At 37.7% G+C, this 19,772-nt stretch overlaps 1 protein-coding gene across 3 annotated transcripts; it reads right to left on the bottom strand.

The window, feature by feature from the left end:
• Nucleotides 1–1,209: 1,209 nt before the first annotated feature.
• Nucleotides 1,210–19,270, bottom strand: LOC125245848 (gastrula zinc finger protein XlCGF8.2DB-like). Of its 3 annotated transcripts, XR_007179614.1 has the most exons (4): nt 19,215–19,270; nt 17,250–17,404; nt 12,656–13,902; nt 1,210–1,292 (listed from the first exon to the last, which is right to left on the bottom strand). XR_007179614.1 is itself a non-coding variant. In XM_048156641.1 (3 exons), exons 2-3 carry the CDS (start codon nt 5,247–5,249, stop codon nt 1,577–1,579), a joined length of 963 nt encoding a protein of 320 aa, XP_048012598.1. In that variant the 5' UTR covers nt 5,250–5,317; nt 19,215–19,235; the 3' UTR covers nt 1,210–1,576. The 3 variants fall into 3 exon arrangements, 2 of the variants coding, with proteins under 2 accessions (XP_048012598.1, XP_048012597.1); XM_048156641.1 differs by lacking the exons at nt 12,656–13,902; nt 17,250–17,404 and adding an exon at nt 5,165–5,317 and having other exon boundaries at nt 1,210–2,454; nt 19,215–19,235; XM_048156640.1 differs by lacking the exon at nt 1,210–1,292 and having other exon boundaries at nt 12,583–13,902.
• Between the last annotated feature and the right edge of the window lie 502 nt (nt 19,271–19,772).

Raw genomic sequence — 19,772 nt, 5'->3', positions numbered from 1 at the left:
CTACAAGGAAAGGTGGGAGATCGTTTTTATTGGCTGGGGTGGCATAGGGATGTGAAGCTTTGGTGTCAGAAATGTCCTGAATGTGCGGTTCATAAGGAGACCGGTCCAGCCCCCCGTGCCCCCTTATTCCTTCTGTGACATTTCGCCCTTTTGAGCGAGTGGCACTTGACATACTAGGTCCCCTTCCAGAGACTACTTTTAAAAACAAATATGTCTTGGTGGTGTGGGATTACTTTTCAAAGTGGACAGAGGCATATCCACTCCCCAACCAGGAGGCAAAAACAGTAGCCAGAATTTTGGTAGAGGAGTGGGTTACCCGTTATGGAACCCCTAGAAGTCTGCATTCTGACCAAGGTAGGAACTTTGAATCAAATTTGTTTGGGGAACTGTGCCGGTTGTTGGAGATTAATAAGACAAGGACATCTCCATACCAGCCTCAGTCAGATGGTATGATCGAGAGGTTTAACCGTACTTTGCTCTCTATGCTGTCTTTTTATGTAAATGATAATCAGCAGAACTGGAATGTCCTGCTGCCCAATGTGATGATGGCATATAGGAGTAGCGTCCATTCCAGTACAGGTTTTACCCCATATAAAGTTATGTTTGGTCAAGAAATGGTTTTGCCCATTGACAACTGATGAATATGTGCTCTCAGGTAAGGGGGTGGGGCCTAACTGGCGTTGGCTATGTGCTTCTGTCTGTCTAGCCAGACTTGGTGCAATTGAATGCTTCTGCAGAGATCAGGTACAGATGCCCTTCCCACTGTGCTCATTTGGACCTTCAATGCTGCAGAAATTTTTCTGTACCCTTCCCCAGATCTGTGCCTCGATACAATCCTGTCTAAGAGGTCTACAGACAATTCCTTGGACTTTATGGCTTGGTTTGGGCTCTGACATGCACTGAGCATAAAAATGTTTGGTTGCTTTATCATATGAGTGGAAAAGGACTATAAGAATTGTCTGAGATCTATGGTTATATGATTAACTTTCAATGTGACAATTCTGCTCATAAAAATTTGTTTTTGTAGTGGGTGTTAAAAATATGTAGATGTGTTTTATATTGTGTAGGTCTCCAGCTAACACGTTATTACTGTCTAACTGAAATACTTCTGCTAATCAGCTGTGGGCCACTATTTCCAAAAGTTGTGCAGTTAATGCAGATTTCCTGTTGTTCTTACTACTTTGAGTAAAGATAAAGGATGGAGCAAGGTTTGTTTTACAAATTTTAATGTCACATCAGTTATTCACATTAGTGCTGTATCATAGTTAATGATACAGTTCCCACATGTGGACCTCAATAAAATAGAAATATACATGGGTTTGTTGATATACATAACGTGTTAATGCAGAAGTAGAGAAATTACAGCTGCAACATCTCAATGTATGACAGACTGAGTAAAACTTGTCACTGAGAAATGTCCTGCTCAAGTCATCCTTGCAATGGAGGTTTGGGTTGAATAACTAGTTCTCTTCCAATGTTTCATCATCAGGCTCTCGCTTAAATTGATATCGCCATCATTACTGTCCTTATAGTGTGTACAATCGCTGAGGATTTAGGAAGCCTCTGGAGCTGAGATTCACATAAACGCCTTTTTCTTTCTGACACGCTGTGGAAACGGTACACTAATCTCAACGTTATTTCCAGCATGAGCTTTCAAATGACGTTTCAGATCTCTTTGGTATGTGAAACTCACGTCACACTCAAGACACATGAAAGGTTTTTCTCCGGTGTGAAGCCTCATGTGTACATTAAGGTTTCTTTTTTCTTTGAAACCTTTTCCACACTGTTGGCAGGTGAAAGGCTTCTCTCCAGTGTGAACTCTCATGTGAATCTCAAGGTTTGAATTGCTCGAGCAAGTTCTTCCACAGTGAGGGCAAATGAAACGCTTCTCTCCAATGTGAGTTATTGCATGATCCTTAAGGAGATCGTTGTCTGTGAAACTCATTCCGCACTGATGACATTTAAAACAGCTCTCTCTCACATGAATCTTCTTGTGGGAATTAAGGGTGACTCTTTGTCTGAAACTCTTTCCACACTGATCACATGTGAAAGGCATTTCTCCAGTGTGAATTCTTATGTGGTCATTAAGGTTTCCTTGTTGTGCAAAACTCTTTTCACAGTGAGGGCAGGTGTAAGGCTTTTCTCCAGTGTGAATTCTCATATGGACTTTAAGGTTTCCTTTTCCATTGAAACATTTTCCACACTCTTGGCACGTGTAAGGGCTCTCTCCATCATGAACTTTCATGTGAGCTTCAAGGTTTTCATGTTGGCTGAAACTCTTTTCACACTGAAAGCAGGTGAAATTATGTCTACCCCCCGTCTTTTGAGCACATTTTTTTGAGGAAGTCTCTTCAGTCTCTGAGCAGCTAAGATCATTTTCTCCAGTTATGACATCATTTTTCTCTTCCTTTACATCATTCAGATCTTGAATCTCCTCTTTCAGCGGCATCAGATCTAAGGTGAAAACAGAAAAAAATACAAGTTTAAGCCCAGTTTAATGACACAAAATGACAAATGCATACTCTGAGAACGCTCCACAAGATATGTTTGTTGATACTCAATGTTGATTGGGTGAATGCAGGTTTTAAACAGTTTATTCGTACAGGTAAGTAAATCACTGTTCTAAACTAATGTGCTGTTACACTGTAAAACACACACAGACAGAATCACATGCAGATCACACACACAGAAACATCAAGTAGTATAGAAACTTACTGTCAGTGCTGTTCTGTGATTTATCAATAAAATGGCTTAAAAATTAAAGTTTTAGCATGTCTTTCTATTTTTGAAAGAACTAAAACCCACAGCTTCACAATTAGCAGAGAGACACCACACAGATAATATTAATTCACACACAACGGATCTCTTACTAATGGACTCAAATCTAATATTACTGTTCTATATTATTTGTATCTGATTTAGAACTAGCAGAAATCTGCAAGAAATATACACGCTTTAGTTGGATAATAGAGGATATGGTGAAGAAAATAGGTCAGAAGAAATGTGATACTGTCATGAATACCATTATGCAGGGGTTCTCAACTTTGGCCTTCGAGATACACTTTCCTGCAAAGTTTAATCCTGATTGTTTTGCTGTATTTCTTACCTATGAGGGAGTAACATTGTGGTTTTTGAAGTTTTTGAAACCTGCAGCTTTACTAGAGAGATACTGGACAAACTCAGAAAGAGATAATTTACACACACATCTCTCTTTCTCTATAACTCAATATATAGCTGCAACCAGCAATACAGGCTGGAAATTCAATGTACAGCAGATGAAAATGAACTCAAAATGAATAATGTTTATGCAAGAATGAACAAAAACACTAATTTCTAATCCAAAAGGAAGAAAGATTAGTACAACACTTACATTGATGACAAACAAATTGAAATGACAATTTTATAAAGTCGTTCCATCTGGGACTCACAATCTCTGGGTCAGGTACCCGTCACCAGAGCTGCCAATTTAACAATTTTGTCGCTAGATTTAATGACTTCTCTGCCCCTTTTGAGACTTTTTTCAAAAGCCTAGCAACTTCTTGGACAAACCATATCTAGATTCTGTAACTCGTCCACTGATCTATATATAGATAAGTGGATTCGCAAATATGATGTCCATCTAGCGACATTTAACGACCAGTTTTAGCTACTTTCAGCTGAACGCAATTGGCAACACTGCAGTCACTCACCTGTGGCATTACACATTGAGCTACTTTTTGATGCACATTCACCAGGCTGCCAAAGAGAGCTTTCTGTGTCAGAATGGGCTCACAAAAACATTATTAGGATGTTAACCAGATTATACTAATGTAGCTTATGGTTAACCTGATAAGCTGAAGAGCCACAATAGACTAAAATGCAACTGATGAACATGACATGAAATTAGCATGCTAAGCTAACTAATATAATTTCATCAGGTACAATAAAATTCCGTGCTGTATTTCTCAGGTACGGAGCCCCGCACATGACATGCAAGAAAAAAAATTAGGTCGTGCACACGATTTACTATTTTGTTCCTTCGATTTATAAATCATGCAATTCTTGCAGATTTGAGAGGAATCAGGTGTATCAACTTTCAATTTACTAGATCTTGAAAAAAACTGAAAAAAAACAGGCAGGCCTAGCACTTATTCAAACATGCAGTCACTTTCTCACTAATGCATTCAAACAAATGTAATCTTACAGTACTATTTTATCTATAGTATCTGATTTAGAATGAGCAGAAATCTGTAAGAAATATTGCTACCCGTTGATAAAATAATTTATGTAAGTGTACTGTTATTTCCATCCTTCCCAAACAAAATTTGCACTGCAAATAGCAATATGTAACTTTTTCATGCTGATAAACAAGCATGACGTAGTCTATTACATCATGGGAAAGTGTTTAATGCACACTAGTGTTCCACTTGTGTTTTTTTGAACAGAACTTTTGTGATATTTCAAATCATACTGAAATGCTTTAGCCACCAATTTCATCAGGAAGCAAAGGTGGAGTGGTGTTTCTGTTATCAGTTAGCAAGGGCTATGTTCACACTGTCAGTTTTTGGGATTGACAACCGCATTTACTTATAGGAGTCTCGAAATCCCGTTCACACAGCAATTTACAGTAGCGTCTCAAATACTATCTGTATGAACGTGCAACGAGAGTTAATGTAAATGTAAACAATGAAAATGTGATAGCCGGACACCTTTAACTGTTGCACTCGTGTCTCACATCCTTTGCAGCATTTCACACATAACACGACATTTGAGTCTAGAATTTCACACAAAACTGATGGGAGTGGCTCCGGTGTCACTCCTGTAAATAGCCGTACTATGTGTGAACGCAACTGTATTGAGGACTCAAATACAGGACTGAACCGTATTCTGCTGCTGTGTGAAACGTGGCCATGGTGAATCCGAAGCGGAACTGGAGTGAGTATTGAATGCTTAGGGCGCGGAGGAAAATTGTTGCTGCTTCACTCTGCTCAGATAATCGGGTTTGAAGGCAGCATTAGTGTCTGGTCATGTAATCTCAACATGTCTGTCCACATGATGTGACTTACTCCATGTCAAAAAAGTGCTTTAATTATGACACTTATATGACATTCATCTAAAATATCAGTCTTTGTAGAGCTGGATATTTGAATATATAGATCAAATGAGCTTTGAGAATGAAACCAACCTGTTTGTGTCTCAGTATCTTCTTGTTTTTCTCCGAATGCTTCTTCAATCTTCACATCTTCAATCTCCACTTTAATAAACGCCATCTTTATACACGTGGATCTCGTTGCTTCACCAGGAGCTTTTTAGTGTGTTTGGACACGTTGGTTCACGTCTGTCATGTTTAAAGATGAAAATAATTAAGAGGAAAGAAAAATAAATTCACACTAAATCTCAATCAGCTCCCTACTTCTGTAGTCAGCGCACTGGTAAGGGAGTCAGTCCGAAGTGAGAGTTAATTGAACATTAGCCAAAAATGTGAAATAATGTAAGTGCGGTGTGTGTGGTCATGTGCGTTGAGTGCGAGAGACCCTATTTCACCTGCCGGTGTGCATGGCCATTTTTGTAACTTTGTGCTCAGCTCCGCATTCGAAGATGCACAACTTAAAGCCGATTCTGTACTGGCATCTTACCAGCACCGCTTGCGCTTGTCCAAATTAATTGTGTACATTTACAAAATAAGTCTACAATAGCAGAAATAAGCCTTTTTAATTACAATAAAAATCCATGTTTAATAAAAATGTTTATTAACATTAAATAAGAAATGTTTAATGAAATTAGAAAACATTTAAGATACTGTAAGACGTTTAGTTTTATATGTTCCTCATATCCATATATTTTGTTCTAATGTCACATGTAATGATTTCAAGGTTTACTGGATTTTATATGATTCTTTGGTAGCGTGGGTTTGGTCAAGTGTATAACAAAAAAACAAACAAACAAAAAAGGATCGCGTTGCGCTTTCAGGCGAAAGTATAAACAAGCTTCACACGTTTGTGTTCGTTAGACGCGGTGATTCGAATCACTGAATCATTTGGTTCAATTGATTTGAGTTTCCAAAACCTCAGTTTCTCCATCACTATTGCGCTGTACTCGCATGCTTAACTGTTCGTTAATGGTTAAACATAACAACATAACATTCATTGATATAGAACTCATCTCATAGCTCTTATAAAGTTATATGCAAGGGTTTGTATCGATCTAAACACTTAAAGCGATATAAAACACACACCATTCTCTCTCTCTCTTTTTTAAATTTGCATTCGAACATTAACATAACAGGCTAGCATAAATTAAACTAGTAAGATCTTAAACTGAGACATAAGAATCGGTAAACACAAACCTTTCTTCAGCCTGAATCACAGAGAATGCAGGAGAGTGGCGCAGCCTTATGACGTCACAACACCAAACCAAAATAAAAGTCTATTGGTCAAAAGTTTGGATACATTACTATTATAATGTTTTTGAAGTAACTTATGCTCACTCAGTTTCACAGTGATAATAGAAAAAAATTAATGGACAAATTCATTTTGGCTTTACAAGCAGCTGTAGGAAATGTTATTAACGAAGCTAAAGTAACGTTTTTGATTGAATCACTTCCGTTTTAAAAATTGTTAATTATTAACTTAGGGGCTACTTAAATGACACCTTTTTAACTAAGTAAAAAAAAAAAGACTTTTAATGCATTCTTGTTCGCTCATTTATGTGTTTAGTCTGTAGGTTTGCGCATTTGAATGCGTTTGTGTGCAGACGCTTAGTCTTTCTTTACAAAGTGACATTGCCAAATTACTTATATGGCCCACATAATACAGAATTATTAGTCATTTCTGCTGATCCATGCAAACTGGAATCATTTTGATAACAGTTTTATCTATGCATAGGGAAAGGAAAGGGAAGGAGGCCTTCGCAGGGGATAGTTTAGTTGACACTTCAGGGCTGCCTTGTCGTCGTGTCTAGACACGTCCTTCATCTCATCTGGATACGGCCTGGATCTGGCAGACTACGGCGAACCTCGGGATAAACAGAGAGAGACTAATATTAGTGTAGACGCCATTCTTCTTATGATGTAGCGAGTACATCAGGTGTGATGGGAAGTGTTCCCGGTTCCAGCTGACGTAATCTATGCAGCCTAACAATTTACATGATTTGAATTATAGAAGTAGATTTGTGTGATTTGTGTATGCCAGGTTAAAGAGATGTGTTTTTAGTCTAGATTTAAACTGACAGAGTGTGCTTCCTGAACAATGCTAGGAAGACTGTTCCAAAGTTTAGGTGTCTTTCCAAAAATCTGAGACTCCACAAGGACACCAACTAACCAAATGATATAAGGAATCCATATATTTCATAACATTTATACACACCAAAGCACCCTTGGGAAAAAAAAAAAGAAAAAAAAACTTTACTAAATTCACACTGTATAGTACGTGTACAAACCCAGCCAAAATTTCCATGTGGGCCCATGTGAGTTTTTTATGGACTGTCACTTGGGCCCTGCATGGGCAACCCAAATGGGTTGAATATCCCACATTTCTGGCACAATACCATGGATACAGTTGATGCTACTGCAGTAAATTCATGGTAAATATAGACAATTTCTGGATTGAAAAGCCATCAAACTGGTTAGTTGTGGCACAATGTTACTTCTGTTTTTCCCCTGTTGTTGAGAATGTCAGCGCTGGTTCATCTGGCTTCAACTAGTTTAAATCACCAAGACATTTGTGGTTTATATTGGTAAATGCATTTACTCAAGCTGGAACTGCAATGTGTTTTGGGCCAAGCTGTCTGTGGTGCGGTTCTGGATCCATCTGTAGATTTGAGGTCACTTCAGCTTTACGCAACTTTGTTCTGGCAGTGGGATAGTCAGCTAGAGAAATGTGATTGTGATTCAAATTAAAGGATTAGTTCAATTTCAAATGTTTGCTCAGTACCACAATACAAAAATGCGTTCTCTTTCAAGAGAGGACACTTAAACACTACATAAAATACTGCTTTCCAAATTCTTGAATATTATTGGCTAACAGCAGTTAGAAAAACTGGCCAATTGCTGTGCAATATGCAAATTGCATGCAAATATTGTCGGCATAACCTGGCAGTATAAAAGGCGAGGAGAGTGGCAATTACTTTAGAATCTCGTCCTTCACGCTCATAGTCGAAGTTGCACCTGAGGATTTACTTCTTCGCATCCGATGGCGAATTTCTGCAGCATCTGCACGGGCCTCGTTGTAGCGATGGGAAGTTCGGATCATTTTACCGACTCAGACTTTTGAGTCTCGTTCAGCAAAATGAACGAATCTTTTTTTTGAGTCATTTAATTCATTTTAGCAAAATGTAATTAAAATGTTACGTGTTACTTCCCCAACACATCTACTACTTACGCAAACATTGATCACACTACAAACAATACAAAACTACAATGCTATAAGACAGAAAAGATTAATTCATTCTTTACCTGGGTCTTCAGTTTATGATAAGCTCACCTCACCTCTTGTCTGACAAGTCTTCGGGTTTTTGAGTTGTTCCTTAATCACGTGACAGACCCATAAGCTATTTCTGACATTTCTGTCACTATGTTCTTGTTACTGTTTCTTAAGGATCTGTGGTGTGTTATTATTTTATAAATTAATAAAACCCTGTTATAAATAAAATATTGATTAATTTGTCTTTTTGACTGTCTATCTGTACATAACGGCGACGCGCTTCCACTAGGCTATATAACAATCCCGCGAAAACGGAAGAAGCCAATAATAATCCAAGCCTACAATACTTAGATTATGAAAAAGTTCAAGGACTTTATATTTGCCTTCTCTCTTTCCTTCCTTTCCTGCCTAGTATATATTTGTTCATTTTTACTGTAGTCGTAGTTTGCATATATTAAATACATTATATCCATGCTCTTTGTTTTCTTGCTCATTCAACAAAGACCAGGTCTTTAACGTTTCGATCCTATATCCTTGCAAGCTAGAATAAAAGTCTTTCTCGTGGCCGAGTTTGCTATAGTTTGCCGGACAAACAAACAGTTTCTCTAAATAATTATTAAACCAGTATAATACAATTCGTTGTAATTAATTCACCATATATGGTTAATTAGGGGCCAAGCACCGAAGGTGCTTAGGCACCTATTGTTATTGTTGGCGTTTGCTTATTATTATTCTTTTCCGCTCTTGAAGTCTATGGCAGCCCTAAGCAGCACACTTAGAGGACAGAAGGACCTTTGTCCATAGCAAATTTGGAGTCTCTAACTCAATCCCTCTAGCGCCACCATATGCACTTATGTTTATGCTAATAACTTTTGAACCATAAGGGCTAGAAACAAAATTCTTTTTTCCTCCGATTGTACCCTATGACGTCATTTTCCGTCATGAAAATTTTTCCGCCTTCTGAAAAACCTACTTTTTCGAACTCCTCTAATCCGATTTTCACGAAAATTGAACCAGATCATCTTCAGACCATGCTGACAAAAAGTTATGGAATTCAAGTCGATTGCTCAAACCGTTTTCGAAAAACACACGAACGAAGTAATATGTATCAGACCAAACTTTTTACATGTCATGACAAGCATGAAGAAGATTCGGCGCAGCGCCACCTCTGGTGCGGAGATATAAAAAATGGCTACATACTTCTGATGGGTTTGACATAAATTTGGTCTCGTTAAATGTCAAATCATATCCAACATTGGCCATTTTGGCCGTTGGCCATTTTGAATTTTGTGCTAAAATGCTGTATTTTACGAACGCATTAGCGTATCATTACGAAACTTGGTATGGGTCATCGGCACAATGCTCTTCTCTGAGAAGTTTCGGACCAGCGCCACCTTGTGGTCAAAAGTTATAACAGAAATGAACTAATGCTAATAACAATTCTCTATATAACCAATTTTCCAGCTCAGACTGCATTGGGTTATGCTGAGAACATAGACTGCAAATTTGCCATAGTCAGCTAAACGTCCTGTCCAGCCATATTGTTTTTCTTTAAAAACCTACTTTTTGAACTACTACTAGCAGTTGCTCCGATTTTCACCAAACAGAACCTATAAAATATTGCGCATGCGTGACTGAACGAATCATCCCCTAAAACGACTCGTTCTTCCAGAGTCACATTAAAGATTAGTTCAAAATGAACGAATCGTTCAAGAACGATACATCACTACCTCGTTGACATTAATACAACTGTATGTTAAAGGAACACTCCAGTAAATCCTCATTTTTGATCATTTTTCAGCTTTTTTTGAAAATAGGCTCATTTTCAAACTCCCCTAGAGGTAAACAGTTGAGTTTTATCATTTTCGAATCCATTCAGCCGATCTCTGGGTCTGGCCAGTACCACTTTTAGCATAGCTTAGCATAGTTCATTGAATCTGATTAGACCGTTAACATCTCGCTCAAAAATGACCAAAATGTTTTGACCAAAAACTCAACTGTTTAACTATAGGGCAGTTGGAAAATGAGTGTTCCTTTAAGAAATTTTTATACAGGGACATATATAAAGTTTTAAAACATAAAAGCAAGTAGCCTAGTAAATAATAAAGAGGAACAATGAAACATTTCAAGCAATAAACAAAGAGTGCTTTCAGAACATTTTCCATTCAAGAGCTTTGAGTGATTTTTCACTTTCTCAGCTTTATGGTTGTTTGATTATTATGATAATATAGCAGGATCTAATAAGCTGAATCCAGACTAATGCACATATCTCTTTTGAAATATAAGAAGTTTCTGTCCTGTCTGTTTAATACTTTAAGACATAACTGACTGTGTTTATATTAATTTTGCGTCATAAAAGCATTTTTAGAAGCAAGTACCTTTAAGCACTGGTCGCACATAGACGCATGCGTGAACACTCTTCACAAAGCGCAAGTGAGAATTTGAAATCGAAAGCAGCCTTCTGTCAGTGCATTTCATATTTTTAATATATAAGCCCATGGCATTCAAAACAACATAAATGCCTTTGTAGAGCATTAGTGAGGAAAATAGGCCTACCAGCAGGCCAGACCGCAAACTGCAAGCATAACATGAAGCAAAACATCTTTCATACATTGTGCAATGAATTTCCTTCAGCTTTTCTGAACTCTCTGAGCTTCAAGCTCAACTTCAGTAGGAATCAATTAAAAACATTCGCTCTGCTCCGTGCCAGTGGACACGCACCAAGCACACGCAGCGTCATCGCGCATCTGTGGTTAAAAACTAAGCTCAGAATCGATCCAGAATTGTTGCATCTCTGTATCGATTTTTTCTCCCACCCCTGGTTGCCTATATGCACGCTTGTTTGTTGATGTTGTGTTTTTGAGTAGATGGTTTGTGCTCTATTAATTTGGACTGTTATAATGCTCTGTGTTTGATTACTAATGCCTGTGTAGAAAGGCGTCGGACACTGTAGAGGACAAAAAGTTAAACGTTCAGCCTCTGTATCGTCATTAGTAGTGTTAAAAGTTGTAAAGAGCAAAATTAAAAATCATGAATATTTAACTGTATCCACGGTATAGCAAAATCTATATCATGGCACAACATAATACCGGTAGTCACTTTCATACCGGTATAGCATCCACCCCCACCCTAGGCCTGGCCCATGCTGAGGCAGCCTTCCTGGACTCTGGCTGCACAAACTGCGTGGACCTGTTGGTGCATATTCTGAGAGCCAGGAGGGTCTACGCACATTCTATTACAGGAGCAAGGCCTACTGCCGCCAATGAGCCGCTGGTGGGCCCTACTCACGGAGACGATGTCGGCGAAGATACCTGGGGCTGCCGTCCTCAACTGTCTCCCCATTCTCCGGTTGTTTTCATGGGAGAGGCCTTCCATCCCCTGCTTTATCATACGAGTGGCAAAGAACTATAAGAATTGTCTAAGAGATCTATGGTTATATGATTAACTTTCAATGCAAAAATTTGTTTTTCAAACAGAACATGATAGTTTCCCTATTATACCTTTTCAAATATTACCTTTTATACAGTGTGTAATGCAGCTGTTTGAGAATGTAAAAAGTCTGCAAAGTTATTGTCTCCCAGAAGAAAGAGTCAATTCTGAACTGCCGAAACTGCCTGCGAACAACATCTACTTTGACCCGTCATCAAACACTGCTGGTTTGTGCTGTGTACATGTCAAGAAGATGCTATTTACTGTGATGCGAAAGCAAATTCTCTTTATATACACTTCCAAAGGATGAGGATGTGAAGAGTCAGTGGTTACCACAGCGATACAACAGCAGCATAACCTTTAGTTGTGTTCTCGACATTTTACTAAGTATTGCTTCTCAAATCTCTGTGAGGTCAATGGGGGATTTGCAAAGTCTTAACCAACTTGCTCCTCTGTATGACAACCTGTAAGTATAATTAATTACTGATATATATATATATATATATATATATATATATATATATATATATATATATATATATATATATATATATTCTATTGGGTGTTCAAAATACATAGATTTGTGTTTTATATTGTGCAGGTCTCCAGCTAACCGGCTAACTCAGGTTGTTACTGTCTTACTGAAATAGTTCTGCTGAACAGCTGTGGGCCACTATTACCAAAAGTTGTGCCAGTTAATGCAGATTTTCTGTCGTTCTTACTACTTTGAGTAATGATAAAGGACGAAGCAAGGTTTGTTTTACAAACTTTAATGTTACATCGGTCATTCACGTTATTGCTCAGCTGACATATGCACCATTATTGACCTCAATGAAATAGAAATATACATCGGTTTGTTGATATACATAACTTGTTAATGCTGATGTAGAGGAATTACAGTTGCAACATCTCAATGTATGACAGACTGAGTAAAAACTTGTCACTGAGAAATGTCCTGCTCAAGTCGTCCTTGCAATGGAGGTTTGGGTTGAATAATTAGTTCTCTTCCAATGTTTCATCATCAGGCTCTTGTTTGAATTGATATCGCCATCATTACTGTCCTTACAGTGTGTACAATTGCTGAGGATTTAGGAAGCCTCTGGAGCTGAGATTCACATAAACGGCGTTTTCTTTCTGACACGTTCTGGAAATGGTAGACCAATCATAACGCTATTTCCAGCATGAACTTTCAAATGAACTTTCAGGTCTCTTCGGTATGTGAAACTTACGTCACACTGAAGACACATGAAAGGTTTCTCTCCGGTGTGAAGCCTCATGTGTACTTTAAGATTTCTTTTTTCTTTGAAACCTTTTCCACACTGTTGGCAGGTAAAAGGCTTCTCTCCAGTGTGAATTCTCAAGTGAACCTCAAGGTTTGATTTGCTCGAGCAAGTTCTTCCACAGTGAGGGCAAATGAAACGCTTCTCTCCAATGTGAGTTATTACATGATTCTTAAGGAGATCACTGTCTGTGAAACTCATTCCACACTGATGACATTTAAAACAGCTCTCTCTCACGTGAATCCTCATGTGGCCCTTAAGGTTTAATTTACGTTTGAACCTCTTTCCACACTGATCACATGTGAAAGGTGTTTCTCCAGTGTGAATTCTTATGTGGTCACTAAGTGTTCCTTGATGTGCAAAACTTTTTCCACACTGAGGGCAGATGTAAGGCTTTTCTCCAGTGTGAATTCTCATGTGGACTTTAAGGTTTCCTTTTCCACTGAAACTTCTTCCACACTGTTGGCAGGTGAAAGGCTTTTCTCCAGTGTGAGTTTTCATGTGGATATGAAGGTTTCCTTTTCCAGTGAAACCTCTTCCACACTGTTGGCAGGTATAAGGGCTTTCTCCATTGTGAACTTTCATGTGAGCTTTAAGGTTTTCACGTTGGCTGAAACTCTTTTCACACCGAAAGCAGGTGAAATAACGTCTACCCCGTGTCTTTTGAGCTCTTTTTTGTGAGGAAGTCTCTTCAGTCTCTGAGCAGCTAAGATTGTTTTCCCCAGTTATGACATCATGTTTCTCCTCCTTTACATCATTCAGATCTTGAATCTCCTCTTTCAGCGGCATCAGATCTAAGGTGAAAATAGATAAATACAAGTTTAAGCCCAGTTTAATTGCACAAAATGACAAATAAATGCATATTTAGAAAGCGCTCCACAAGATGTTTGTTTATACCATCTGGATACTCCATATTGATCGGGTGAATGCAGGTTTTAAACAGTTTATCGTACAGGTAAGTAAATCACTGTTCTAAACTAATGCGCTGCTACATTGTAAAACACACACACAGACAGAATCACATGCAGAGCGCACACACAGAAACATTTTAGTGTAGAAACTTACTGTCAGTGCTGTTCTGTGATTTATGAATAAAATAGCTTAAAAAAAAAAAAAGAAGCTAAAACCCTATCTTCACTATTCACTATTTCACTTCACTATTAGTAGAGAGATGCCACACAGTTAAGATTAATTCTCCAACACACACACACACAACGGCTCTCTTACTTATGGACTCAAATGTAATTTTACTGTGCTACATTATCTGTATCTGATTTAACCCATACACAGAAGGATAGATTAAAAAAAATAGCTGATATGTAGAAGCAATATCTAGCCAACATCAATGTTTGTTCACAAACTTTAGCCTCTAGTTCAACCCCTATATAATATGATGCTAGATCAAGTCAAAGGAGTGAGATTTTTAGGCTTAAGGTTTGATAATATACATATTGGGTTCATTTGGTCAGAAGGATCTACATACAACAACAAAACAACCAAATATAAGTATTAAGATCCATGCTGGGAATATGGAAGAAAAAACAGCTTTAGTTGGATAATAGAGGATATGGTGAATGAAACAGGTCAGGAGAAATATGAATTCTTGCCTACAGCGATATGGTCATGAATACCATTATGCAGGGCTCTCAGTTTTTAAGTAAATACACTGTTCTGCAGTATCATCATGAAATGTAATCTTACGTAAACAATAAGGTATGAGAGGCTGTGCTGTATTGGGAATAAGTCATGGCTGAAGGCCGTTGTTTAGCACGACGTGAAGCGGAGCACTTATTCATGATACGGCACTAGCCTTGAGTATCTTATTGCTTTTATAAAATGGTTACCACACAATACAAATATTGAAGCCTAAAATATGTATCAATGCAACTTTCATGAATTAAACTTTCACTAAAAGCCTTCCTTTCCTCCAGAAAAAATAGTCCCTGACCGTGAACAGCAACAGAGGTTACATTATTATGCCATTAGATGGCAGCAAAGACTGTCTTTATGAGTGTGTCTGTCAGTAGTGAAGACTTTTATATTGAAAAGACTGAATTGTTGTGAACATGGAACAAGACGCAACTGACAAATGCTTTGACTAGCGCAGTCAGTCACGGGAAAACCCCTTTAACTGTTAAAAGGACAAGATATCGCAGCGGACATTTAAACAGATTTTTTATTATAAATATAGGACTGACCTGAAGGAAAATGCTAAATCAGTGTGCAAAGAGCATGGAGGGGAAATTGTTGCTGCATCACTCTGCTCACATTAGTGATGGGGAGTCGACTCTCAATAGCCCTAGTGTCGGAAACGACTCCAGGACAGGAATCAACTCCCAGTATCGACTCTGTAGATGTGCTGATGTGGCAAAGTGTATAGAACCCAAGAGGCGACACTCTGATACTTTTTGGGCAACAGTTACTAGATGGCACTCCGGTAGCACGGCCGCCATTATGGGGTGAATATACTAACCGGACCATAGAATCCTTCACATCTTACACACCCAAAATCGGCAAATTTCACTGCCAAATCAGAAGCGCAATAAAACATTTTACACATGAAATCATCAGTAAATTTTATGGCACCTACAGTAAATGTTGTGTCGTCTTATATATGTTTTATTTTACCAGTTGTGGAATACAACCATTCAACCATCTGAGGTAACGTAGTTAGCCTACTTTATTGAGTATTTCCATTTTATGCAACTTTACACATTTATTAATAGTAAATTAATAATTAAGGGTGCTCTAAGTGATCCTGGGTGGATGTAACTTCCTGTTGAGTTCGAAGTGTTGTCAAACAAAACCGAGGCTAGCTAGACCCTCCCTCCTCCTCCTCCTCCTCCCCTCCATGTGCAGTAGAATGTTCATGAAAATCTGTGATCTTAAGATTAATAATAAAATGTACAAATTTGCCATTTTAGACATAGGTGAGGAGTTCACCTCTTTTTGGTAGTGATGTGACATTGTTTATTTCTAAAGTTTCTTTGATGCTGTTATATTTTAACAGGCTTTTGGAGCAGCAGCGTTTCTGTCTTGTCTGATATGTATATGAGAAATGAGACTAAGACTGTAAAATAAATAAATAATGCAATTCGATGTATTTACGAAACACAAAAATTGTGTTAATAAAACTGTTGCACTCAATTGCAATGTCAGTGCAAAAAAAGGATGTTCCACTTCTGTCTTCAAAATTAGCGTACGGTAGTTTCTATAGAACAACACTGACACTCATAATTTCAAGATATAAATAACGCCAATAAAGACTATAAATAAAAAGTATAGTGCTTTGTGTTGTACTTTTTAAAACTTTTAGTAGGAGAAAAAAACATTGTGTGTAATAAGAAATGCTGTCTTATATTTTTTTAATCCTGACCCTATTAGGTTGTTAAGTCTGACGTCACGCGGCAATGCTTCCAAGCGGATCAAAGTAATTTTGATTTAATTTGATTAAAAGTAAATGGAGTCAAGGAGTCGACTCCATGAGTAGTCGGGAATCGGAGTCGACTCCAAAAAACCTGGAATCGAACACCCCTAGCTCACATACTCTGGTTTGAAGGCAGAATTAGTGTTTGACTACATTTACACAGCAGATCTTGATGATCAATTCAGATATTGTGACTATATCCAATTTTTTGAACAACGTGCTTACATTTCTTTCAAAAGTGACCTGTATCCAATGTCTTCTTTTTACACTGCACTTTACGAAACAAACCAAAAATTGCATACATGTCACAAATCAATTTCAATAGTACATTCAGTTTAATTTATCAACACAGAAACCTTTTTAAATTGCAACAGTTACGTCAGTGATTATGTACGCAATGATGCATTTAACGCAAACTAACGAAATTAATACTCTGCTAGTCAACTAGAGATGTTTCATTTGTTATAGGTATGTCTGTACCGCATGGGAGGAAAAAATTGGGTCACTTGAACCATGCTGTGTAAATGCAGCCTTTGTCTAGTCATGTGATCTCAACATGTCCGTCCACATGAGGTGACTTACTCCATGTCAAATAATAGTTCTTTAATTAGGACGACTCGTATGACATTCTTCAAAAATATCAGTCAGTTTTGTAGACCTGGATATTTGAATAAGGATCAAATGACCGAGTTTACCTTTGAGAATTAAACCAACCTGTTTGTGTCTCGGTATCTTCTTGTTTCACTTCGAATGCTTCTTCAATCTTCATATCTTCACTCTCCACTTTAATAAATGCCATCTTTATGACACGTGGATCTCGTTGCTTCACCAGGAGTTTTTTGTGCGTGTTTGGACACGTTGGTTCACGTCTGTCATGTTTAAGATAAGAATAATTGAGAGGAAGAAAAATAAATCCACACTAAATCTCTGTGTCTCAATCAGCTCCCTAGTTTTGTAGTCAGTTAGAGTGAGAGTTAATTACTTAAACATTAGCCAAAAATGTGACATGGCGTGCTGTAGTTCTGTTTTAAAGGAACACGCCACTTTTTTTGAAAATAGGCTCATTTTCCAACTCCCCTAGAATTAAACAGCTGAGTTTTCGAATCCATTCAGCCGATCTCTGGGTCTGCCGGTACTTTTAGCATAGCTTAGCATAGTTCATTGAATCTGATTAGACCGTTAGCATCTTCGCTCAAAAATGACCAAAGAGTTTCAATATTTTTCCTATTTAAAACTTGACTCTTCTGTAGTTACATTGTGTACTAAGACCGATGGAAAATGAAAAGTTGAGATTTTCTAGGCCGATATGGCTAGGAACTATACTCTTATTCCGGCGTAATAATCAAGGAACTTTGCTGCCGTACCATGGGTGCAGCAGGCTCAAGTGATATTACGCAGCGCAACAAAGTTCCTTTGATTATTACACCAGAATGAGAGTATAGTTCCTAGCCATATAGGCCTAGAAAATCACAACTTTTCATTTTCCGTCTTAGTACATGATGTAACTACAGAAGAGTCAAGTTTTAAATAGGAAAAATATCAAAACTCTTTGGTCATTTTTGAGAGAGATGCTAACGGTCTAATCAGATTTAATGAACTATGCTAAGCTATGCTAAAAGTGTTACTGCCAGACCCGGAGATCAGCTGAATGGATTCGAAAACTGTAAAACTCAACTGTTTAACTCTAGAGGAGTTGGAAAATTAGTCTATTTTCAAAAAAAGTGGAGTGTTCCTTTAAGTTTAAGTGCAACACAAAGGTAAGCAAGCATATTATTGTTGTTAATTTTACTTTGTCAGATTATTGTATAGTATATATCAATGAATGACACTAGTTTGAATGTCATGGTGTGTGCATGAACGAATGTGAAACACCTGCTAATTACATTTCTTGTTCCGATCACTTATATCGGGAACTTTTTGCATTTAACTTAGCTTGTTCTGATTGTTGACATTGAAAATTATGTTTTTTGAGGGTTAAATTCATTGGTTAATTTCTTGATGGCTGTTTTGACAATCGGGACATTTTAGTAATGTATTTGCTCTGATTTGATCAGTTTTCCTGGGAAATGTATCTATTTTTATAATATTTTGTCAACATTATTTTGTTTTAAAGAGTTAAAAATTACCTATATCAACCTTGATTGACATGGCAATAAAATTCTATCACATTATTTTGACAGTTAAAGTTATGGGCGGTTTTTTGTTGGAGTGGGCGGGTTTTGGTGAGGTTTTTGGCTGGAAATCGTCCACGCAATCTGAGTACATGATCGAGCGCGTCAAGTATAAACGCTTCGTCCGCTTGGGGAGAAGCGCGCGCAGTCAGGCGAAAGTAAAAACAAGCTTCACACGTTTGTGTTCGTTAGACGCGGTGATTCGAATCACTGAATCATTTGGTTCAATTGATTTGAGTTTCCAAAACCTCAGTTTCTCTATCATTTTTGCGCTGTACTCGCATGCTTAATGGTTCGTTAATGGTCAAACATAAAAACGTAACATTCGGTGATAGCTCTAATAAAGTTATAAAACAGTCTGCAGGATTTGTATCGATCTAAAAACACTTAAATCGCTATAAAACACAAACCGTTCTCTCTTTTTTAATTTGCATTCGAACATAACAGTCTAACATAAATGAAACTATAAGACTTAACAAACTGAGATATAATAATTGTGAACACAAACCTTTCTTCAGCCGAATCACAGGAGAGTGGCGCAGCCTTATGACATCACATCACAACACCAAACCAAAATAAAAGTTTTTTTAAAAATGTTTTTAAAGTCACTTATGCTCATCAAGCCTGCGTTGATTTGTTCAAAAATGCAGAAAAAATTTAATATTGTAAAATATTACTACAATTTAAAATAATGTTTTTCTATTTTAATATACTTTAATATATATTTATTTCTGTGATGCAAAGCAGAATTTTCATCAGCCATTACTCCAGTCTTCGTGTCACATGATCCTTCAGAAAGCATTGTAATATGCTGATTTGATGCTCAATTATTATCAATGTTGTACCAGAATTGGTATCGAGAACCGCAAAATTTTACTGGTCTTGGTACCAACTACTGAAATTTGCATGTAGTTGACCGTAGCTTGAGTTGTGATGTGGCTGTTTAACCACCAGTAAAATCATGCATGGCACAGTAAAATTCAATGTGAATATCCCACATTTCTGCCACAATACCATAGATACAGTTGGCGATTGGCGCGTCCAATGGACCAAGCGGCGCAACCAA

The sequence above is a fragment of the Megalobrama amblycephala genome, linkage group LG14 (genome assembly GCF_018812025.1).
Source record: "Megalobrama amblycephala isolate DHTTF-2021 linkage group LG14, ASM1881202v1, whole genome shotgun sequence".
NCBI lineage: Eukaryota > Metazoa > Chordata > Actinopteri > Cypriniformes > Xenocyprididae > Megalobrama > Megalobrama amblycephala.
This window is presented reverse-complemented; position numbering and strand designations above follow the sequence as displayed.